The sequence below is a fragment of the Gracilinanus agilis genome, chromosome 5 (assembly GCF_016433145.1).
Source record: "Gracilinanus agilis isolate LMUSP501 chromosome 5, AgileGrace, whole genome shotgun sequence".
NCBI classification, from domain to species: Eukaryota; Metazoa; Chordata; class Mammalia; order Didelphimorphia; family Didelphidae; genus Gracilinanus; species Gracilinanus agilis.
The window spans coordinates 286,115,690-286,139,013 of record NC_058134.1 but is presented as its reverse complement, the minus strand read 5'-3'; the positions used below and the strand labels follow the sequence as shown (position 1 = coordinate 286,139,013).

Sequence of the window (23,324 nt, the reverse complement as noted above, 5' to 3'; positions counted from 1 at the left end):
CAACTCCAGGCCTGGCTCTCCATCCACTAGCTGCCCCTTTTTAATTGAATTTTGACCTCTGTTTCCTTCCCACTCCTCTGGGAATTCCTTCATAGGAATATCCATTATCCTTCCAACTATGCTTTCAGATTTGGAATAAACTGTTTATCCAGACAATAATAAGTGGAGCTCTTTTGAGTAGCACTTAAGTATCTTAGATTTTCAAATGAAAGGCACAGAAATTACTGTTGCCCCTCTTTGCCTTTTCTGTAGTTCCCTTCCTCAATCCCTGCCCCTGAGACCTTGACCTTGGCTCCCAGTGTCCTCTAGCTCATGCCTGGAAACACTGAGTGTTAGCCTGGAATGTTCTATCCCCCCTACCTCCCCTCTTTCTCTTAGGGGGACAAGGAGGCAGAGCTGGGCCTGCCCTTCTCCCCACTCTGCGACCGTACTTCCACCCTGGTGGCTCAGTCCCAGATCGGTGAGTGACCACCAGGCTTTGCAGGGAGGAGAGGTTGGGGGGTGGGAGGTGGTAGTGGGGGAGAATAAAAGCCAGGGTTGGGGCTTCTTGAAACCATGGCCAGATGATTTCTTCATGCTCTCTGACTTCATCTGAGTCGTGGTACAGTGGGACTCTATGGGGCTGATGGATCCAAAGGTCTTCTTTTATGGGAAGGCCCTAGGCCCTGAGGGTTGGCATCTCACTCAGTTTTGAATTGAGTCATGACCATGGCAACACCATTCAACTCACTGGTATAATAACCTCTGTCTGCTCTTTCCTCAACCATCCCAACCCATGCAGGATTCATTGACTTCATTGTGGAGCCCACTTTTTCTGTTTTGACTGATGTGGCTGAGAAGAGTGTCCAACCTTTGGTAGATGATGGCTCCAAGGCAAAGACAAAGGCCAGGTGAGTGAGGGCTGTCTGAGGGCAACTTCCATGTTTAGTTCTCATTGGATGCTCAGGTCCTTTGGCTTTGGGGTGTGTTATGTATATACAGGCCGACCCTGTATTTTGCAGGGATTCCATGCTGCCATCCTTTACATAATAGGTGGTAGGGAGGTCCGAAGAGAAGGCAGGGAGATTAGGAAGGTACAGGGACCCGACTCATTATTACTCCAGTTGGTGACCTGCTTCCACTTTTGGAGTCCTCCTTCCTCCCATGCCCTTTCCTCAAGACCATGTTCTATGGTTGTAGCGGGTGGGGAAGGACAACGAGGCAGAAAGTAGTCTTCCATTCACTAGGCATGGGGTCCAACACTCTACGAGTCATCCAAGATCCCTAGGAGTGGAAGGAAGGGATTTCCATCTAGGATGGGGTTTCCCAATTCCTGACTCCCAATAATGACAGCTCTCTCTGGATGGTTCTAGGGAACCAGGTGACCTCAACCCTGACCTGGTCAGTTTCCGGACCACCTGGACCAAGTACATTCAGGAGAACAAACAGAAATGGAAAGAAAGAGCTGCGAGCGGTAGGTATCTGGTCCTAGCTGAGGAAAGGGAGCAGGAGATAAAAGGAGGCAGGGGGAAGGAGGGGTCTTAGTCCTCCTTGTCTCATACTGGGCACGGTGGTGAAAAGGTCAGAACAAGAAGGAATGCCCTGAAAATGGAATAGGAGACAGTCAAACTAGATTTCAGGAAGGACTTAGCAGAGGCAGCTGAGGCAATCGTGATAGTACTATGAATAATAAACTGCTCATGTCAATGGCAGTTGAAGATGTACGAAATGGTCCTTCTAATCGGCCTTGTGAGATTGGCCCTTGGAGTGTTATTGTCCACCCTCTTTACATGAGGAAACTGAACCTCAGGGAGCCTTGCCCTGGGATGAGGCCCGGAGGAGGCCTGGGCAGATTTGAATAAGCTGGAGAGATTCTCTCCTATGAGATGGGGGTTAAAGAGGTTCCTACCTAGAAGTGGGGCAGATGAATGAGGTGACACCATGCCCTGTCCTAGATCGGGGGCTGGGGGGTCCTGGGCCTGGGAAGGAGGAACTTTTCCTATGTCTTCCCCACCCCTATCCCAGGCATCACCAATCAGACTTCCATTGATGAGCTGTCCCCATGCGAAGAGGAAGCTCCTTCATCCCCTGCTGAAGAACTCAATCAGAACGGCAACCTGGATTAGCTGCCTGGGCCCAGGCTCAGGTGAGGAGGAGGCAAGGAGAGGTAGGGCTGGTAGGGTGAGGGCTGAGGCATCTCAGAATCTCTTGGGAAAGGCTATCTGCTCTGAGGACCCTCACCCAGACACAGAACGGCTAGAGGTAAGAGAGCTTAGGGATGGCTCAAAGTCCTCCATTTTGCAGATGGGAGAACTGAGGTCCAGAGCACTAGAGTATATAGTGCCATATGAATAATGGTGATAACTGGCATTTATATAGCACTTTAAGGTTTGCTCAGCACATCACATGGTATCTCATTGGATCCTCACAAGGACCCTGGGAAGTAGGTGTTATTATCTCCATTTTACAGATGAGGAAGCTGATGCTGAGGGAGGTGACTTGTCCAAGGTTACACCGCTTGTTGTCTGAGGCAAGATTCCAAACTAGGTCCTGTTATCCCAAGCCCAGTACTTGGTCATTTAGCTGAATGACTGGCCCAAGGTCATAGAGCAAGTGACTGGCAGAGTTGGGCCTGAAATCTCCAGGTGTCCTGCTTCTCTGCCTTGTGTCCTCTCCCATTTTCATGGAGGTTGGATGGGGCTTAGATTTTAGCAAAAACTTCCCCAGTGGGGAGAAAATTGAGGTGAGAGCCAGAGGACAGAATATAAGGAAAGAGGGAGAAATTCTCCTTTTCCTTCCTCATTTCCCCCTTCCTGTCCAAAAGGGCCACCTAGGGGAGATGTCAGGCCAGGCAGGTGATGCCCAGGGGGCACCCCCATCTACATGGGCCACAAGGAGTGCTCATAAGGGACAGCGATATGATGACTTCAGCCACCTCTCTTTGCCTCCCAGGTTTCACTTTAGCCCAAAGTCGTTGACGCCATCAGCACCACTCACTGGGACTGGCTCCCTCGAATGACAGATCGATCTGAGGCAGGGGAACCCAAGGGTGAAGAGAGAAGATGGATGACCCTAAAGGCCAAATGTCAGAGATTGTGGGGTTGGGGGAAGGGGACATTTGGGCCTGGGCTTTGGCCTGCCACTCCCCACTAGGAAGCCCCTTGCCATCCCCTAGAATGGGGTATATTTTCCTTTCTCAGGCAGTAAAACCCAGGGAGCTTTGTCCAACCCCGCTTCCTCTGGACTACACTTCTCCCCTTCCCCGCCAATAACCAGGTGTCTTGTGGGGGAGAAGCTTCCTGGACTGTCTCCTACCCCAAGGTTTGGGGTGGGAAAATCAGTGATGCCAGCCCCCTTCAGTGCAATACTCTTCTTGCCTCCAAGTTTCTGAGCAATACATTTTGGGGGTCCCCTTGGGGCCCCCATCCCAGATCTTAGCTGGCAGGTCTGGGCCCCAGTTTCCTCCCCCTGGGAGGGGCCAGAACAGGACATGTGGATCTCTTAAAGCTGGGGAGGAACAACTTTCCCAGTCCCCCTCATTCCCCAAAGAAGACGGCTTTCTACATTTGCTCCAAATTGTTGCGTCCCAGGCCCTTCTCCTTCCCAGCCCAGCTCCTTTTACTCCTAGCCTCATCCCCTGAGGCAGCTCTCCTCTTTATGCCCTTTTTCAATGTGATCCTGGAGCCAGGGGAGAGGTAACTGCCTGGGTATATGGGTACCCCCCACCCCAGGGCTTCAGCAACCTTAGAAAGGCTGGGAACCCACTCCTATTTGTATTACTCCCCTCTACTGAGTCCAATGTACCCTCTCCCCGACATCGGACACCCTGGTTGGGGTGGGGGGTGGCTTCCATCCGACCAATGTCTGTAAAGTGCTTTGAGGTTTTCTGACATGAGCACCCAGTAAGTATCCCCTTAAAGAGCACAAGCTCTCATCCTCCCCTTACCCATGGGGCAGGGGAAGAAACCAAGGAGCTCTTACCAGGCACGGCCATCCTGAACCAGCGTGCCCCAGAGCTTCGTTGGGGTGGCATTTGGGTAATGGAGAGAGGGATGTGCAATCCAGAAATCCAGTATTGACGACTGACCAATGCTACAACCAGTCCCTGGGCCCACCCATCTCTCCCAAATGGTTACCCTTCTTGGGACAGTAACCCAGGGTAACCATAGGCAGAGGGCTGGGTGGGGTTTGGGGAGAGCGCCCCCTACTTCTCCCCTCCCCTCACCCCCAAGGGAAAAACCAAATTTGAGGTGACCCTGCCCTCCGTGTAAATACTGCTCAGCACATCTGTACAATGGGCTGTGTTCCATGTGTCTTGTATCCACCATGGTTTCTTGAACATGCTGGCCTCCCCTCCTGTCCCAGCAGCCTCTCCTACCTGGGGACTGGGGACAGAGGCGCATGTGGCTCTCCCCACCCCTCCTCGCAGACCACTGCTACATCCAGAGACCAATAAAGGAGGGAGACGGGGTCCGATGTTGTCTTCATCTTTCAATCTGAGGGCCCCGGTCCAGGGGTGGTGGAAGGTGGGATTGGGTAGGCCTTTGGGCCTTCCCTCTGGCCTCTGAACACTTGGCCAAGATCATGGGAAAGAGGGAGGTCGGTCCTGGGGACTCCTGTTTAGGCCTTGGCCTGCCACCGTCACTGGCAAGGCGGGCGTAGATGAGGGAAACAGCTGGAAATACTCCTTATTGCCACCCTTGCCCACTTCACATCTGATAGCCACCCACTGCCCTCTTGGCCAGGAGCCTGATGGCACAGGCTGTCTGCGGCACGTTGTCATGAAAAGAACAATGGAGTTAGAGGAATTGGGCTCAGATCTGGCCCCTCACTCCACCGAGCCTGTCCTTTCTCTGGTGCTGGTGGGCCCATTTCACTGGCCCATTGTGAGCTGGAAAACGCAGGCTAAATCATTTATCTCTCCTCCCACCCAACTGGAGAAATCGAGGCCTGGCTGCATCTCCCTCTTGTGCTGGGTGACTTGGAGGCCACCGGCTTCATCCCCTGGTCCTGTCCCCTCACGTTTGGGAGGGTCTCTGAGCCTGGAGAGCCTGTCCTTTGTTAATAGACTTGGCTTCCATGTTGGTCTCAGATGGAGCCCTTGGGTCTCCTCTGCTATCTATGGAGATAGCGAAGGCCTGAGGCGCATCATGGTCCCTGCCTCTGAGTCGTGGCTGACTTGGGGGGCAGAGCCCGAGGCGAGTGCATGTGCACACGCACCCCTCTTCCAAGTTCTGGCCTGGACGCCACAATTGTAGAAGCCGGGAGTCGGGAAGGGGCTCCGTCCTGTCTGAAGCGTGAATCACCAGGATGGTTGGCAAGAAAAGAGATGCTGATAAACCCGCAAAGGGGACGGCGCTGGCTAACTGCTCTGCCACTTGGGCTCCCTCCTCTCCCTGCACCCTGCCTGGGATGCTCAACAGGCCTGGCTTTAGCCAAGGAAGGGGGGCCTCATGGAGGGGCGTCGTGCTGACTTCCGACCGCCAGAGGGAGGCCCTGGCTCGCTTATGGCAAGGCGGGGCTTTCCAGACCCTCCTGGACACTGCAAAGAGGCTGGGAGGAGATTCCCAAGGTCATTGGGAGGCAGAGGGGCCAGCCTGGCTTCCCAAATGGCCAGGGCGACGCGTTTCAGGAGGGGTTCCCCCTGGTACACCGAGCGCTCTTGGGTGACAGATGCTCCTCCCTCTGGCTGTGAAATGAAAGCTGATGTCTGTCTTCTGGCTCGAGGGACGGGGCTGTCTCTGCAATCCCGAGACGCTTGCTAAGCGGTGGGGGGGGGGGGGGAGGAAGTCCCAAACGGACCCCGGAGACCCTCCCATCTGGGAAAGAAAGAAGGCACCAAGGGCCCAACACCAAATTTATCACTTTTTAGAAATGCGAGATTTCCCCCCGAAATGAAGAAAGAAGAAAAGAACCAGCAATTGGGGGGCCCCAGCCCCAGCCTCGATTCCAGGACAGCTTCATGGCCCTTGGACCTGTGAGGGGTGGGGAGAGGGAGACAGTGAGCCAGGGCAAGGAATAACTGGGCGCTCCACTTTGGGGCGCATCTCGCGTCCTGGCCTGGGTGGCGTTCTGCTTTTGGATGGCTCTCTAACTTCCCTCCTTCCTGCTACTTCAGCCTCTCTCCTCTTAGGCCTCCCTGGATGGTATGTTGGGACTCAGGAGGTGGATCATGTTATCCGTGTTCCTTCCCCCATCAGGACCACTGCTAACCCAGCCCACGCTGATGAGCTTCTCTGTGGGTTCAAATCTCCACCCCCCCCCCCCGAACAAATGGAAAGGACCATTGGTGTCATCTAGTCCAAACCCCTCATTTTACAGATGAGGTATCGGAGGATGAGATGATGGGCCCAAGGTCACGAGGCCAGTGAGTGACAGAACTGGGATCAGTGTTGGTGGCTGTGGATTTGAACCCAGGTCTCCCCATCCCCACTCTAGGGCTCTTTCCACTGTCCCACCAATGCTTCCATGAATCTAGCTCCTTTACCTATTCCAGAGGCAGGAATTCCTTCTTGATGTCTAACCTCAATCCCTCCTGCTGTAGCTCCGGGCCACCTACTTTGTTTTGACCCTCAGAGGTGGTGTGGGCACCTAGAATACCCCATCAGAGGCTGAAACCCATTACTCCCTCCTTCCCCTCCCCAGCCCCAACCCCCCTTCTGTCGGGGAGCCTCCCAGCTCCAGGGGTTATTACCTAGTCTGCCCCCCTGGAGCCTGGAGGTGGTATATGCACTGTTGGTGCCTCTGAACTAGATTCCTCACTGCCAGCCTCCTGGATCTTGGGGATGGATTCTGGAAGCCCTGGGGAAGGGAGAAGGGTCTGCCTTGGGGAGGGGCCTAAGGAGAGGGGGGTCCCTGCTGCCCTCGGCTTGGAGAGAAGCCCCGGATCCAGCTGGGGGATGGCGGAAGGGGACAGACCTGGGGAGCTGGGGACCAGACTCTAGGAGTGATATGTAAATGAGATGGAAATGTATGTAAATCTCCCTGCATCCTTTAGCCTTGGGGCTAGATCCCCCCTCACCCGCTCCTTTAAAAGGGAATCTCTGTGGTTTCTCCCCTCCCCCAGGACTGGTCTTAGTCCCTCCCCTTCCCTCACGTACTGGGGCTCAGCCTTGAACCCATTTCTGCGTCTTCAGGCTCAGGCAGGCAGGATTCCTGAGTTCCTTCGCTCTCTGCCGCTGCCGCTTCCGTTTCTTCCTTCTGCTGCTGTCCGAGGTGATGTTCTACCATCATCTGGAGCTCTTCGGAGGATGGGGATGGGGGAAGCAGTGACATGGAAGGAGGGGCATGTTGGATGTGCTCTCCCGCACAGTCCCCTTTATGCGCCCGCCCTCCATCCCCCCCATTCAACAGCTTAGGGATTGGGGTCCTCGAATTGGATGGGAACGGACCCCCGACATTCTTGCCCTTCCAGAGGACTGAGAAGAGTCAAGTAGGAGGCGCCGAAGTGGACACGCGAAGGGGGAATCGGGAGGCTGCACGAGGAGTTGTGACAAATGGAGATTCTCCTCTGATTGGGATGGCTTATGAGATCCTAGAGGATTCAGCCTCACTTCATAGATGGGTAAACAGAGGCCCCAGGAAGTGAAGTCTTGCCCATGAATATATTGGTATGAGGAGATGTGGAGGGATGGGAGCCCCATGACGCTGACCTGTCCGGTTCTGCCCCGACACCTCACTTTCAGGCAAAGCCCTACCAGCTTAAAGATCTTGGGGGAAAGAGGAGGGGAGGAAATGGAAGGAGGTGAGGGTAGGAGGGCATGAAGGGGGGGGCACCCAAACCTTTCATCGTCGGCGTGGTCCGAGTCACCTTCTTCCTCTGCCTTGGAGACATGGACAATGTGGACTGTAAGGGGCACAGAATGAAGCTGGGACTTCCTGCCCTGAGGCCGGCTCCCTCCTCCCCACCTCCTTTTGGTTCCTTGGGGACAACACTGGGCCCCAGCTGGGACGAGTGTATATGTGACCTAGAGTTAAACCTCCTACTGAACCCATCACCTCAGGGCACAGAGAGAAGAGGGAGCTTGGTGGCATATGGGGGACCCACTCACCTTGAACAGAGAGTTGGGGATCCGATCTTCATCGATCTCTGGGGAAGGAGTGGTGGAAGGAGAAAAGAATCATAGAAACAGAAATGAGAGCTAGAATAGAGGTTAGAAGTCATTTAGTTTATATTCCTCATTTTACAGATGAGGAAGTTATGGCCTAGAGAAAGGAAATGACTTGTTCAAGGTCATGGAGTTGCTTAGTCAAGGAGCCAGGATTAGAATTCAGGATTTCCACCTGCCACCAGGACCTCATTCTTTCTACCACAGTAAAAAACAAACCACTAACCCCTTCCCTACCCCATTTACCTTCTGACTTAGAATTGATAATGAGAATCAAGTTCCAAGGCAGAAAAGTGGTAAGGGGTTAAGTGACTTGCCCAAGGTCACCCAGCTAGGAAGTGTCTAAGGCCAGATTTGAACCTAGGTCCTTCCAACTCCAGGCCTGGTTCTTATCCACTGAGCCACCTGGCTGTTCCCTAGGTTGTACTATTGAGTCTTTGGGCTGAAATCTGGGATTCTGTCTAGCTGCACCCATTTCTTTTGTCTCAGTGCCTACATTTGGGACTCTTGCCTGGTGGCCTGGGAGCTGTGTAGACACTGGCTAATGACTTGCTCTTAGCGATCTCTACTCTTTCCCTGGAGCCTAGGATGGGGCTCACCTCATAGTCCAGCTTTTGGGGGAAAGTAGGGGAGGAGGGTCAGATAGCAGCAAGCTTATCCTGGCCAGGATGCAGGGGATGACTTCCAAATTGTTTCCTGAAGTGACTTAGAGCTCCTTAAACTCTGGCCTGCCATTCTTTTACTCTTTATTTTCAAGACTTTAAGAGCTGGGAGAGGAAGGGCCCCCCTCCCCCACAGATGTCACTGCCTCTCTCCTGGGGAAGGGGGGAAGGGGAGGAGCCACAGCATCTTAGTTACTGAGAAACCTAGTAGGCTGTTGCTGTGGCAACCAGCAATCAGTTGACCAGCCCAATTCCTGGGGGGCTGAGGAGGCAGGTGGTGTCCCTGCCCCTCCCAGCCCTCGCTCTCATCACTGAGAAAGCAAAGGAAGTTTTCCCGAGAGCCCAGCCTGCTCTCAAGGCACCCATGAGGTCCTGGGCTCTCTTCCCTCGTCTTCTTTCTCTCCCAGGAGCTAGAAACCCTTCCCCACTCCCAACCAGCCTCAGCCTTCTTCATGGAACTCCAGAAGCATCCAGATCTCCAGCCATTACTTTGCCCAGCCCCCATTCCTGAAACCCAGGCCATTTACCCTCAACCTCACCCCACTCAGGAGCCCAAAGGACCCCATTTGCTACCTCTGGCCCTCACACCTTTCTGTTCCACAGTGAGACTCAGCCATCATGCTCTACTCCCACCGTGCCCAGGGGCTTCTGAGTTACCTGGAGACGACTGGTCACTGGTCAGCACAAGGGTGGCTGGGGTGGGACGACGCCTTCGGATCTGGGAGGTACAAAAGAGGGAGAAAAGGAGGCCTGTCAGACAGATGTCCCAGAGCTGTTGAGACCAACAGGCCAATGGATTCAATTCCATTTAACCTATGCCCAATGCAATCACATCCAAAGACCCACACATAGAACTCACAACAAAGAGAGGCCATGAGGTGAAATGGAAATAGCCCTGGATGTGGAATGTCTGAGTCCTGGCTCTGCCCCATACTACCTCAGAGACCTTGGATAAATAATTTCATCCCTTTAAAAAAAACAACAAAAAACCCTTCCCACCTGTCTTAGAATCAATATGTCACATAGCTAGGAAGTACCTGAGGCTAGATTTGAATCTAGGACCTTCTGTCTCTAAGGCTGGGCTCTCAATCTACTGAGCCACCCAGCTGTCCCTAATAATTTCATCTCTTTAGGCCTCAGTTTCCTTTTTTGTAAATTGAGAGGATACAACTGGATGACCTCTATAATCCCTTCAATGATCCTGTGTTAAGTTATTCAAGCTACTGGAGTCCCAGTTTCCTAGTCTATAAAATGAGAACAGCAATACTTATGCTACCCCTCTCCCAGGGCTGTTGTGATGATCAAATGGGATAAAGTATTTATAGTATTCTTACAAATTGTGAAGCACTCTGTACCATCGATCATTATTATTAAATGTGCTCCATGGATTCCCCGATCCATCTTCATACATTAAGCTTGCCACAATGCCTCCTTTGAGGTCTCCTCTACATTTGAACCTATGACCCTCCAGGACCTTTTTGGCTCATGACTATACCAGTCCCAACCCCAGGTTTAGTCTCTCTTGAACAACCTGGAAGTCCTTCCTGCTGCCTCAATTCTCTCTTGTTGGCTTTTGGTGCCTCTCTTCTCAGTAGCTGCGTCAGCCTCAACTACTGTCCAGGGATCGATGGCCAGAAATAACCCAGGAGGTCAGGATTTTTCTCCCACCAAGCAGAAATATGTGCCCTCAGTGTGCCATGATATAGAGAGAGTCTCCCCACAACCTCCACAACAGTCTTATCTCAGGGAGGAGATCCAACAGGGAGGAAATCAGCACCAGTCTCACTCTCTTTGCCCTGGCACATCTTCCCTTAAAGCCCTTTCCAGACTCTATCCCCACACCCTCATGTCTCCTCCAGTCCCTGGCTCTTCCCCTTCAGTGTTTTCAGGCCCACTCCCACTCTCAGCTCCTTTCCCTGAAGAGTCAGTCTCCCAGATCCGTCCCCTTTCCCAGTGTTCTCCTAGTCAATGTTCCTCATCCTTTATGAGTCCCTCTCTCCTGCTCTTCCTTTCTCCTCCCAGTTATCTCCTCAGTCCCCCTTCCACCAATGTCCACCAGCCATTGATTCTTCTCCCCACTTGGGATCATACCCAGTCTCTGTCCTTGTTTCTCAGCCCCCTTTCATTTTATTTTCATTTCCTCCAGTTTCCCTTTTATTAATATTTTGCTTTCTTCCCCACCCTCCCCAAGGGTCCCTGTCCTTCTTCTCAGATGACCTTTCAGCTGTCCCAAATGAGGCTTGCAGAATAGACCCAGAATCTGAAATCGCGATAACAGTAACAACTGCTCATATTTCTGTAATGCTTTCACGTTTGGAAAGTGCTTAGACTTCAAGAATATCTTCACTTGATCCTCTCACAAATAATCCTGTGGAGTAGGCAGTTTGAGTATCGTTATACCCATTTTGTAGATGGTGAAACTGAAGCCCAGGGAGGTTATGTGCCTTGCCCATGTCATGCTGGCAGGGCCAGATCTGGGGAGTCCCACTCAGGCCTTTCCAGATTCCAAGTCTAATACTCTTGCCCTTATATCAAGACCTTGGCTGGTGGATGGAGTGTAGCAGCTGGGAAATCTTGTACCCTGCCCTTATCCCTCTCATTCATCTAAAGTCACCTGTAACAGCTCCTTCTCTGACCTCCCCCCCAAATTAGTGCTCCTTTGCCAAGCTGGCAATAGGGATACCCACCTTCTGAGTACCATACTGGATCAGGAGAATGAGAGAAAGGAGCTAGACAGAATTGAGAAGGGATTAGCTAGGCCTGAGAGAAGTTGGAGAGGGGAGATGGTGATGAGGTGAGGGCAAATACCGTATCTTGAAACCAATCAATTAACAAGTATTGACTAAATGACCACTCTGGACCACTGTGCTAGATGCTGGGGATACAAAGACAAATGGATTTCCATATTTAAGTCTCTTAAGAGTTTTGGGTCCTCATTAGTATATATATAAAATCTTTTTTCTATCAACGAAATGCCTTTCTGCTGTAGCAGGAGGGGCTAAAGTCAGACTTCAGGCAGGACTTCTCCAATGTAAAAGAGGCAGAAGAATGGAATGGTCCAGTGGAGGAATGGGGAATGTGAGATGGCATGGTGGTAAGACATTTCCTCTCCTGGGGGTGGTTACATATGTCTCTTTCAATGAGTTCAGTGTCTGGCTCACATTCTTCTTTTTCACATAGTTGTTGTGATCAGTCATTTTTCAGTTGTGTCTGTGACCCTGTTTGGGGTTTTCTTGGCAAAGGTACTGGAGGAGTTTGTCCTTTCCTTTTCCATCTCATTTTACAGATGAGGAAACTGAGGCAAATAGGATTAAGTGATTTGTCCAGATCACACAACTACTCACCAACTCATGCCTTCATACTAAAGAGACTTCAGCATACATGTTGACTTCACAATTCCTCAATCTTTCATGACCTATTCCTCCTCTCCACCTCAGCTACACACAAAGATGGCCACACCCTTAATCTTTACATCATCCATTAAGTATTCCATTTTCATGACCAAGAAGTGAAGTTCTTTAAGATCAATCTCTTATCATTCCATCTTTCCTTATCCCTCGACCATCCTGTCAAACCCATTCTTCTTCATCATGACCTTTGATCTCTGCCCTCCTCTGTATTTTGCCAGGCTCCCTCTTCTACTCTGGCCATATCTTCATCTCTTCCATATGCAGACTCTTTAGTGAACTAATCCAATTCCACATAATCCTATATTTTTAGTTACCTTACTCCCTCATCTTATTGCTGCTTGTGCCCTGGCAAAACCAAACTCCGGATCACTCCCTCTATTTGCCTCCTCTTCTACTCATGCATTACTTGAATGGAGCCAATGGAAGTCTTGAACTACCTCTACTGCAAGCTTATGTTATCTAATCTCTCCACTGGGCCCTCACTGGAGCAAGATGGTCCTTCTCCCTAATTGTGTCTCTATTCTCCTTCCCACAGAAGCTGTACCAAATCCTATCTTCTCTCCCACACTCTCCCACCCCCTTAGCTGAGGCCCTTGTCTCATCTCATACTTTATTGAAGTTGACACTTTGCTGAGAACATTCTTCTCTTCTCCTCCACATCTGACAACTCATCCTCCTCATTTCACAACCCCTTGACTTCCTCCCCCTCATTTTTCCTTTCCTCCAATCTCTGATGAAGACATGACTCTTCTCTTCCCCAATGTCAACCCCGTTAGATGAACTCCCAACTTCTCCAAGAGATGAACTCGATCATCATCCCCTCTCTCCATAATCTTCCTTCTCTCTCCATCTCAGCCTTCTTTCCTTGATGCCTTCAAACACTCAACTCTTCTCCATCCTTAAACATTTCTCCATTCCTGCCATCTTTGCTCACTTTCCTCCTATAGACAGTATGAGACAATGGAAAGAACAGAGGCTTTTGAATCAGAGAATTTGGGATCAAATCCTACCTACACACTTCCTGTATGACTTGGGGTATATTACTTAATCTACATAGGCTTCAGTTTCTCATTTGTAGAATGTAGGGTTGGACTATAAAACCTCTGAGGACCCTTCTAGTTCTAGATCTATGATCCTCTGACTCTTCCTTTCTCAGTTGAATTCCTTTGAAAAGTTGGTACCTCCATATTCCATGTAGTCTGGCTTCTGACCTTATCCCTCAATGGAGGTTGCCCCTCTAAAGTTATATTGATATCTTTTTAAAAAAATAAACCCTTACCTTCTGTCTTAGAATTAATACTGGGTATTGGTTCTAAGGCAGAAGAGTGGTGAGGGGTAGGCAATGGGGGTTAAGTGACTTGTCCAGGGTCACACAGCTAGGAAGTATCTGAGACCAGATTTTAACCCAGGACTCCTATCTCTGGGCCTGACTCTCAATCCACTCACCCACCTAGCTCCCCCCCACATTGATATCTTAATGGTCAAATCTAATGATCTCTAGCCAGGCCTCATTTTCCTTGGCCCCTGTGCAGCATGCAACACGATTAATGGTCCTTTCCTCCTGGATATTCTCCTCTCTTTGGTTTTATGGTTCACTCTTCCGGATTCTTTGAACTCTCTGATCAGTCCTTCTCAATCTCCTTTGCTGATTCATCATCCATGTCATATCCACTGACTGTGAGTGTACCCCAAGGCTTCTTCCTGAACCCTCTGTCTTGGTGATCTCATCAGCTCCCAGGGGTACAATTACCATCTCTATTCTGATGACTCCCAGTTCTAGCAGAATCTCTCTCCTGCATCTCAAACTGCCTTTTGGCCATCTCAGACTAGATGTCCCACGGGCATCTCAGACTCAACATGTCCAGAACAGAACTCATTATCTCTTTCCCCTCTCCCGGTAAAGGCTCAGCATTTAAAACTCTTCATGACCTGGACCCTTCTGAATTTTCCAGTCTTCTTCCTTTTTAAAAATCCTTACATTGTGTCTTGGAATCAATACTATGTATTGGTTCCAAAGCAGAAGATCAGTAAGGGCAAGCATTGGGGATTAAGTGACTTGCCAAGGGTCACACAGTTAGGAAGTGTCTGAGGTCAGATTTGAACCTAGGACATCCCATCTCTAGGCCTGACTCTTAATCCATGCAGTCACCCAGTTGCCCCCAGTTTTCTGGCCTTCTTACACATTATTCTTCTCCTAGCCTGTGATCCTGTCAGTGGTACTCACCACATTCTCTTTATTGTCTCTACATCTTTGCACTGGCTATCCTGCATACCTGGTATTTGCTTCCTCTTCCCTTGCTTCTTGGAATCTTTGGTTTCCTTCAAGACTTAGCTTAGGGGCCACATCGACATGAAATCTCTCTTTCTTTCACTGTCTCTGTCTCTCTGTTTCTAACTCTTACCTTTAGAACTGATAGTGAGGATCAGTTCTGAGGCAGAAAAGCAGTAAAGACTAGGCAATGGGGGCTAAGTGATTTGTCGGGGTCACATAGCTGGGAAGTGTCTGAGGCCAGATTTGAACCCAAGACTTCTTGTTTCCAGGCCTGGTTCTACCCACCGAGTCTCCTATCTGCCCCATGAAGCCTCTTCTGATCACCGCTTCCTACCTGCACCTAAAAAGATAACTTGATTTAATTTTGCTGATTTTATGTTTATATTTATACATTCATCGGCTGTCTTCCCCACTTAGGATGTGAGCTCCCTGAGAGCAGGGACTGCTTCACTGTTGCTTCGTATTCCTGCAACTTTGCACAGAGCAGTTAAGTGCTCAGATTGATCGTATTTCGAGGTCTCTGACAACACTGATCTACGTGTGTACCCCCACAAAGGGCCATGTGGTAGTGGTGTGCCCATCTGCGTAGCCTTCAGTCATGTGTATGACTGAGGCCTGGAGGCCAAGGGAGGGTCTCACAACCACTCAGGGCAGTGGAAAGACGACTGACGTTGGAAGCAGAGGACCTGGGTTTGGAAACTAGCTCCGGCAAGTGTAATGTTGGGTGAGTCATTACGTCTCTCTGGACCTCATCGGTAGAGTCATAGGTTGGGATTAGGTGACCCGTGTGGTCCTTTCCAATTCAAAATGTGCACCCTTTTGTAGAAGACCTGAGGAGCAGGCCTTCTATCTGTAACTCCTAGCCTGGACTGGGGAAAAAGAAAGGTATTTCCCATTCTAAAAATCCAACAGCCTTCCTAGCCTGTTCTGTAAACCATTAAAATTACCCACGGGGGCAGCTAGGTAGCATAGTGGATAGAGTACCAATCCTGGAATTGGGAAGTCCTGGGTTCAAGTCTGACCCCGAGGCTTGACATCTTAGCTGTGTCATGCTGGGCAAGTCACTTAACTCCAATTGCCTAGCCCTTACCACTCTTCTGCTTTAGAATTGATATAAATTCTAAGACAGAGTTAAGGGTTAAAAAAAAAAAAAAGATTACCCTTGATTCCTCTTCTTTTTCCCTCTTTAATTCCCTCCCTTCTTTGTTCTTTCCCTTCTTTCTCCCTCCTTTTTGCTTTTTCCTCGTCCCTTCCCTTCCCTTCCCTCTCCTCCCCCCTTTCCCTTTTCCTCTCCTCTTGTCTTGTCTCAACTCATCTCCTCCCCTCTCCTTCCTTTTCCTTTCCTCTCCTCCTTTCTTTTTCCTTCTCTCTTCCTCCACACTCTTATCCTCTTTCCTTCCTTCCTTCTTTCTTTCATATTTTCCTTTTCCTCTCTCCCTCCATTAGATCATAGAGTTAGAGTTGGGTTTGATCTTTAAGGTCTTTTGGTCAAACTCCCTAGTTTTGTAGATAAAGAAAAAGGCCTTAAGTTGAATGACTTGCCCAAGGTCACTGAGAGAATATCAGAATTAAAACCTGAATCTGGGTCCTCTAATTTCAGAGTAGCCTGTTGCAAAGAAAGGTTTTGAGTAAGGGCACCTGAGTTTAAATCCTGGTTCTGCCAGCTCACTCCTTAGGACTTTGGGCAAGTCACTGAACTCAGTTTCCTCAGCTGTAAAATGAGAGGGTTGGCCTAGAGCTCTGAGGTCCCTTTTAGTTCTTAGTCTTAGGATCCCCATATATCCTACTCCTTAGCCTATGTCAAGAATGGATTCTGCTCTACTTCTCCCTTGTCCCACTTTCACTCCCCACTCTATTTCCTTAGTCTCTGTCATTTTAGGGGTTGCCTCCACCATGGATGCTTTCTTGATTTTCCCACTCATCCAACCAAAAGAAACTTCTAAGTTTCTAGCTTTGTCATTCCATATTTTCTGGATCTCTCATTTGCTCTCATCACAGTTCTCCCATTTCCGAAGGTCTTTGAGAACAGAGGCCATTGTCTCTACTTTTGTATCTCCAGTTCCGAAGTGACTTGCAGCAGGCCACTTTGGCAAGGCTACATCTTACCTGGGCTAATCCCCAGACTTCCAAAGATTTCTGAAATCTCCTAGAAACTTCCAACTCGGGATTTAGGTGCAGATTACACTGTGGATGGTTGAGAGACCATGTGATGGTGTGTCTGAGGCCAGATTTCAGTCTAGGATCTCCCATCTCTAGGCCTGGTTCTCAATCCACTGAGCCCCCCAACTGCCCCCTTCTTCCTACCTCTTGCTCCCATCAAATTCCCGAGTCCTTCCCCTGGATTTGTCACCAGGAGAGCTGAGCTTAAATCTCCTGCCCTCTTATTTAGCATCTGGGTGGCAATGAGCAAGCTTGTCACTTTGGTATAATGGAAAGGGTGTCGAATTTGGGGTTGTTCCACCCTGGGCAAGGCTTTTGCACTCCATTTTATTACCTGTAAAATGAAGGGGATAAAATTTGAATTGACCTCTCTGGGCCTCAAAATCTATAAAATGGGAACAATTACATTTACACTACTTTCCTGGGTTTTAGTAAAGAAAGAGCTTTGTAAACCAGAAAGGATCATATCAACGTGTAATTAATTATTCTCATCATTCTCTCCTTAGCTTAGCCAGCCATTCTCCTACAACCACAAGTCCATACTGCCCCATTGGGAGAGACTGAGGCTCGGCTGGAGGGAGAATTTTAGACTGTGAAGACCCAGGTTTACTGAGATCTCGAGTCTCTTAGCTGGTTCCCTTCTCTTGTCATCTCCACTGGCTGTTGTGTAGACCTCTTTGATCTCCCCTCCCTTTTCTCTTTCTCTTCTTCTTGCCAACCACACACACACCTGCCTCCCCCGACCACAAACAAAGAATCAACCCATGACAGTGGGATGAAGGGACCAGCTGGAGGCAGATCATGTTAGTTCTGCCTGACTCTCCACCCCCCAGCACACATGGCCTCTTCCTATCAGTCCTCTCATTCTGAGCCAGAGGTCATCTTCTCTTTCCCCCTCTCTCTAAGGAAATGGGTGGAGGATGCTCATTCCTCTTTAGGGCCTGAGTTCTCCCTTTGTCGTCCCCCTCTACCCCATCCCCATATTCAGGGAGTTCTTCTAGAGGCTTAACCACACTTTGCAGCTGCCATGGCTCATTCTAGGGCTGGTGGAGACGAGACTCTGAGACTCAGGTACCTGGCTATCACTAGAAGTCCAGGTTTTGCCCATCTTGCAGATGTACCTAGATGACCTAAAGGAGGCATCTGTCCTTCCCAATCTGACCTTCTGCCATTCTAGTGGGCACCTGGGGATCCCTGCTTTGGAGACCTAAATAGAAGTGGGGAGTGGGCGGGAGGGGATGAAGAGTGGGAGAAGAGAAATACTTTCCCTTTCACATCTGGGCTCTGTTTTGCCAAACAGCTGGAGCAGAAGGAACATCCTCCCTTCAGGATCCTAGAGAGGACAGCTGGGAATTTTTCCAGGTGGAGGGAACTCTAGACCCAAGACAGAGAGGGGCTATTGTATGAATCTGAGACCAGAGCCTCTGGATGGATCTGGAGTTGACAGAGGGCAATTGGGAGAGTCTTCTGGAGAGGGTAAATGAGCTCTCAAACTGTGCAAATAGTCCTTGGTGACCTGTGTAGTGCCTGTGTGTGTGTGGTGGACTTTTGCCAACATGGTGGCCCCTGCCCTTACCCTTTGGCCTCTGTGTCCACTCAGCCTCCCTCCCTCCCTATTCCTGGTCAGGCAGCTCTGAGCTAAAAATAGCTCAGGTCTGCCAGCCCAAGGCCTGGCTATGTCACCTACTCCTTTGGCCAGGTCCAGAGGTGGGGGGAAGCAGGCATCATTTGCCTGGAGTAGCCTTCTCATGTGCACCCCACCCCCACCCAAAGTCCTGCCCATCTACATATCCCAGCCCATGTGGGCCCTTTTCCCAGTGGGTCAACTCTTCATCCCATGTGTTGGGGTTGAGGGTCCAGGTGTTCATTCTTCCACCCCAGGAGAGCGGAGCTTCAGGAGACACACTCCATCCTTCCCAGAGACCAGAGAAGAAGGTCCTTTCCCATCCTGCCCCCTGCTCAGCTCCCTGCCTACTCCAAGTCTTTGCCCCCCAACTCTCCTTCCCACCACTCTTCTCCTGTAGGGCAAAGGCTGGGGCCACGTTCTTCCCTTCCCCCAGCCTCACACGATCCCTCCCCGTTATTTTGGGCTCTCTCACCAACTTAATCCTATTCTGGCCCCCAACACTTCCTGGGAAACTGTGGGAGATCCTCAGTGTCCCCCACCCCCCACTGCCGGCTCATTTCAGAACTGGGGCGGGGAAGAGATCACTGGTAAATGAAGGGAAAGGGGCTGCAGGGCCAGCAGCAGCATCTCTTCCCATCCCCCACCTCCCCCAACGACGGTGGGGAGGGAGCGAGTTTGGGCCGTGTGTCTCGGAAGGGGGTGGGGATCAGTGAGAGCGAGAGTGAGAGCGTCTGTCCGTCTGTCTCCCCACAGTCCAGATGGGTTTGTGCTTCTGAGAATAGGAGGGATGGGAGGTCAGCCATCATCGGAAAACGGGAATTCTTTGCAATCCTTGCCCTCCACCATAGGGGTATTGCCCTCCAGCAGTCAGAGGGGGGCAATAGGGACGTCCCCTCCAGATCGTGGATCCTCTTGCTCCCCGACTTCCCCAAAGAGCAGAAGTCTACCTATTCTTAGCTCGGTCCAGCCTACTCTAGTCACTGCCTCCCCCACCCTGGGGATGCCCCTCCGCCCCCGGCTCCCAGCCCAACAAAGCCTCCTTGAGCCCCACCTGCTCCGCCGCCTCCGGGTCCAGGTGCGGTTCCAGCAGCGGGACAGTGAACTGGATCTTGCGGGGACTGTTGTCTTGCTCCATGGCTGGGGCACCGGGGACGCCTGGGTCCTTCTGGCCGGAGAAAGCCGGCACTGCAGTGGCGGTGGGGGATGGGGCGGCTCCGGTAGCGTCCGAGGGACTAGCGGGCTGCCTCTCCTTTGCTGCTCCTGCCCCGGCCGCTGCCCCAGCCGCTGCCCGGGCCGCTGCTCCGGCTCTGCTCTCGGATCCTCACTCCCTGGGACTTAGCCGCAGCCGATTGGCTCAGTCCCCCTTCCTCCCAAACCCCCACCCGCCCCGAAACCTTAACCCTGTCGAGCCCGCGCCAGCGGGGGTCACCACCAGGGTGCCACCGACTGGGGGTGTGGCCTGTCCCCTAGTAGGCGTTGGGTGGGAGGTAGAGGGCAAGAGCTTGGGCGGGGACCCAGGAATCCTCCGAGCCTAGTGGGGCGGAGCCCCAACCCGGCTATTTCTCCAGGTTGGGAAGGTTTTCAAGGGGACACAACTGGGGCTGGGGTGGGGGCAGAGAGATGGGGCAGGCGCCAGTGGACAGTTTAGTAAATAGCCTTTAAGCGCTATCAGAAAAGAGCCAGGACAAAAAGGGGCTCGGGTCTCTAGCAGGAAGGGTTGAGGTTAGACATCGCGGAGGACTTCCCGCAAAGGGGCCGGGGCTTTGGACGTGTTCGAGCCCTTCTCTAAAGTCCAAGGCTGGCTGGGATGACCCAGAGTGTCACCCCTATGAGTGGCACGCCTTTTGAGGCCATTGGAGGGGAAGGAAGGCGAGGGGCTACAGCCATAGAGGATTCAGCAACTGAGGGAGGTGGAAGCACGGGGCGGGAGGTGTGTGTGTGTGTGTGTGTGTGTGTGTGTGTGTGTGTGTGTGTGTGTGTGTGTGTGTGTATGTGTGCGCTCGGGTGGGTGCGGTGCAGGGGAGACAGATAACGGTGCTTGCGAAATGGAGGGATTCTTTTCCTCCATTATTGAATTATGGGGCTTAGAAAGTGGGTGAAAGGCGAAGTGGGGATTGGGGAGGACGTATGCGATCCAACTTGGATCTCCTCCTTCTGAGGAGGCTGGCCCTTAGCAACCCTAAGGGCAGAATAAGGGGAGACGTAAAGCGGCTGCTAAAGCGTCAGGACTCGAGGTCAGGCTATCTGAAGAACTTTTTTAAGTAGGGAAGGGCAGGGCAGTACTAGAGAGTGAGGAATATAGCGGAAGAGCATTCCCCGAAGGAGAATGCAGAAGAGTAGACACTAGGGAGGAGCCTGCCACACTAGGCATAGGACAGTCGCAGGCACCAAGGAGACAGGGGCAGGGGCGCTGGGGACTTTTTGGTAATTTGGCTTTAAAGAGCCAATAGATAAACTCAATGGAGAATATAGGCATTTGAAAGCTCCCAAACTGGCTACTGTTTCCCTTGAGGCTTTAGGGGGCAAGTCTGTTTCCCGTGGGGTTATTCTGCATCCCTCAGGAGCTGTCCCCACCTCCCCCGTATCTCCTTGCTCTGGATCCCCTTCCACACCCACCTCCCAAAATAACCGCTGCTCTCCCTCCAACCTGCCCAGGCCATATCTCTTTACACATGCCTCTCGGGGCTCAGTTTTCTTCAGTACCTTGTGGGAGACCGGGGTCAAGGCAGATGATCCCAGTAGGGCTGCTGGCTCCCTAGGGACCGACTCCCATTTCGATTTTAATTGGCACCTCATTTTCACCTCATGAACTTAAAGCACGGACTCACAGGGGCTCTTCCACAGCCACATTTCCCCTGAAGAGATCCCAGCTCTTTCCCCTCCCCTGGGTCCTGCTGAGTTCACCCAGCCTGGGGAAACAGCTGGCGGGGCTTCACTAACTGGGCACGATCAGCTCTTGGATCCATCCCCCTCCCCCTGTCCCTCTCGTGCTTCTTTCTCTCACTATTAGAGCTGCGAACTGTTCCAGCATGCCAGCTGTCCATTACAGCAGGAGGCATTCAGGGGAGACCTTAGGTAGGCAGAACAGTCAGGGTGGGTGTAGAGCCCCTGAAACAGGAAGGGGAGGAGGCTTGGCTCCACACTTCTCAGGGGAGTTGCCTGAGTGTCCTTGACTGTTCCTTTTCTCCCTCCCACCCCAGAGAGGATTAGAGAGCTCAGGGCTCTGTTTGTGAATGCTCACAGTCCTGTGTTTGGAGAGAGTGTTCAGAGATAAGCTTGAAACCTGCTTAGGCACTGATCCTGAGGGCCAGAGACATCTCCAAACTCTCTCGGCCAACTCGGTCATTTGATAGAGGAGTGATGACTCAACTACGTCACAGGAATTGTCCAATAGCGAACAGCTGTTAAGCCCCCCTCTTTGATCCCCACCATCCCATCTTGAGGTTGGACAATTGCAATGGTGGTGGTGGTTGGGAGAGTAGACTCTCCAGGAGGGGTTCTTCACCTGGATTGAAAGTCTGTGGATCAGTCTTAGGCGATCCATCACTTGAGTGGGAAAAATGACATCTCCACCCCAACCTCTGCCATTGACCTTGGTTTCCTTTGTAATCCTGTCTGTTTTATTTTACTCATTTAAAAACCATTAATCTGGGGGTAGCTAGGTGGTTCAGTGAATTGAGAGCAAAGCCCAGAAAGGGAGGTCCTGAGTTCAAATCTGATATTCAACACTTCCTAGGAGTATGACTTAATCCCATTGCCTAGTCTTTACCACTCTTCTGCCTTGGAACTAATACACAGTATTGATTCTAAGATGAAAGGTAAAAAAACCAGAAATTTTATTTTGAGGGCAATCCTATAGACATCATCATACTGCCTGTGTGTGTGTGTGTGTGTGTGTGTGTGTGTGTGTAGACAAATACAAAGTTAAGGACTCTTGGTACAGTGTGTGATAGGAAGGAATACCTAGTGTCTCTTGATCTTTTGTCACTTATTCTTTCCTAGCAGTGTCTAAACCAGCCTGGATGGTCAGTGTGCCAGAAGGGGCATTTAGAAACCCTCTCTGTGGGCACAATTGCCCCAGCACAGAGATTGGCAGAGATCTTTACTAGAAATCCAGAGGGACTGGGACCAGGCTGCTCTCCTCCCCCTCTCCACACATGCCTGAGGACATTACCCACGCCTCTACAAGGTTCGCTATCACTGGCCTAAGGGCTCAGCTATCTTCATCTTCTCTGCTGTTTCTGAAGCTCCAGGTTTTCTCTAAGTCCTGAAGACCAAATGGCAGAAAGGAGAACACCCCCAGGATATTCATGTTGGATGTTAGAGGGGAGGTGGGCTGGGAATGAGGGGATTCTGGGAACAGCAGGTGCAGGGGTGGAAAGAAAGAGAGCTGATCTGGGGATGCTCCTAAGAGCATGTTAGGAGGAGGGGTGGCCAGATAGGGAGGGGGGAAAGGAGTGTGGGAGGGAGGAGAGAATATGATGTGAAGCTGTAGAGTGAGGGTGTGTGTGCCTGTGTAACTATGGGTTGGGGAGGAATCAAGGCGATGTATGACTAGGTAGTTGCAGGAGAGAAGACTGATGTAAGATTAGAGGATTTAGGAAGAATTTTAGAGATCCATTAGTTCAATCCCATCATTAAAAAAAAAAATCCTCACCTTCTGCCTTAGAATCAATACTAAGTATTGGCTCCAAGGCAGAAGAGGAGTAACAGTTGGCACTGGGGTTAAGTTACTTGTCCAGGGTCATACCTATTATTTTCCAAAGAAGGAAAGTGACTTGCCTCAGGTCACACAGATGGTGGAAAGAGGCCTTGAGCCCATGTCTTCTGATTCTATATTCAGTGCTTTCCAGGATACTCAGCTGCCATTTCTGGATGTGTGAGCCCATGTGCTCATGTTCTGTGAGTGCAACTGGGTGCAAGCCTGGGTGCTCCCCTGCCTCAGAGAGCCATTGTGTTTTTGAACTGGTGGCCATGTTTGTCTTTGTAACTGGAGTGGTGTTAGGGGTCTACCTATAAAGGGTGGTGGGTGGGCCTCTGCTTGGGCTTTGCTTAGCCCAAGGATGTGCACACCAGAAATCTCGCTCCAGAAGTAAAGTTAGAAAT

At 51.0% G+C, this 23,324-nt stretch overlaps 2 protein-coding genes across 5 annotated transcripts in view; one reads left to right on the top strand and one right to left on the bottom strand.

Annotated features, from left to right (window-relative positions):
• PDE1B (phosphodiesterase 1B) overlaps window positions 1–4,469 on the top strand; it is a 22,756-nt gene extending 18,287 nt beyond the window's left edge. Inside the window, exons 4-9 of the mRNA XM_044679236.1 lie at window positions 310–331; window positions 379–460; window positions 782–890; window positions 1,353–1,453; window positions 2,005–2,125; window positions 2,932–4,469. Of these exons, the coding sequence (XP_044535171.1) occupies window positions 310–331; window positions 379–460; window positions 782–890; window positions 1,353–1,453; window positions 2,005–2,105 (415 nt within the window). The 3' untranslated portion in view covers window positions 2,106–2,125; window positions 2,932–4,469. The remainder of the gene's footprint in view (window positions 1–309; window positions 332–378; window positions 461–781; window positions 891–1,352; window positions 1,454–2,004; window positions 2,126–2,931) is intronic.
• A 1,349-nt stretch (window positions 4,470–5,818) lies between these two features.
• PPP1R1A (protein phosphatase 1 regulatory inhibitor subunit 1A) lies at window positions 5,819–19,552 on the bottom strand. Of its 4 annotated transcripts, none has more exons than XM_044677995.1 (7): window positions 19,270–19,552; window positions 9,407–9,467; window positions 8,031–8,068; window positions 7,762–7,825; window positions 7,080–7,220; window positions 6,467–6,570; window positions 5,819–5,954 (listed from the first exon to the last, which is right to left on the bottom strand). In XM_044677995.1, exons 1-6 carry the CDS (start codon window positions 19,351–19,353, stop codon window positions 6,467–6,469), a joined length of 492 nt encoding a protein of 163 aa, XP_044533930.1. In that variant the 5' UTR covers window positions 19,354–19,552; the 3' UTR covers window positions 5,819–5,954. The 4 variants fall into 4 exon arrangements, with proteins under 4 accessions (XP_044533930.1, XP_044533927.1, XP_044533928.1 ...); XM_044677992.1 differs by lacking the exon at window positions 6,467–6,570 and adding an exon at window positions 6,674–6,780 and having other exon boundaries at window positions 19,270–19,547; XM_044677994.1 differs by lacking the exon at window positions 5,819–5,954 and adding an exon at window positions 6,674–6,780 and having other exon boundaries at window positions 6,481–6,570; window positions 19,270–19,547.
• Window positions 19,553–23,324: the final 3,772 nt, after the last annotated feature.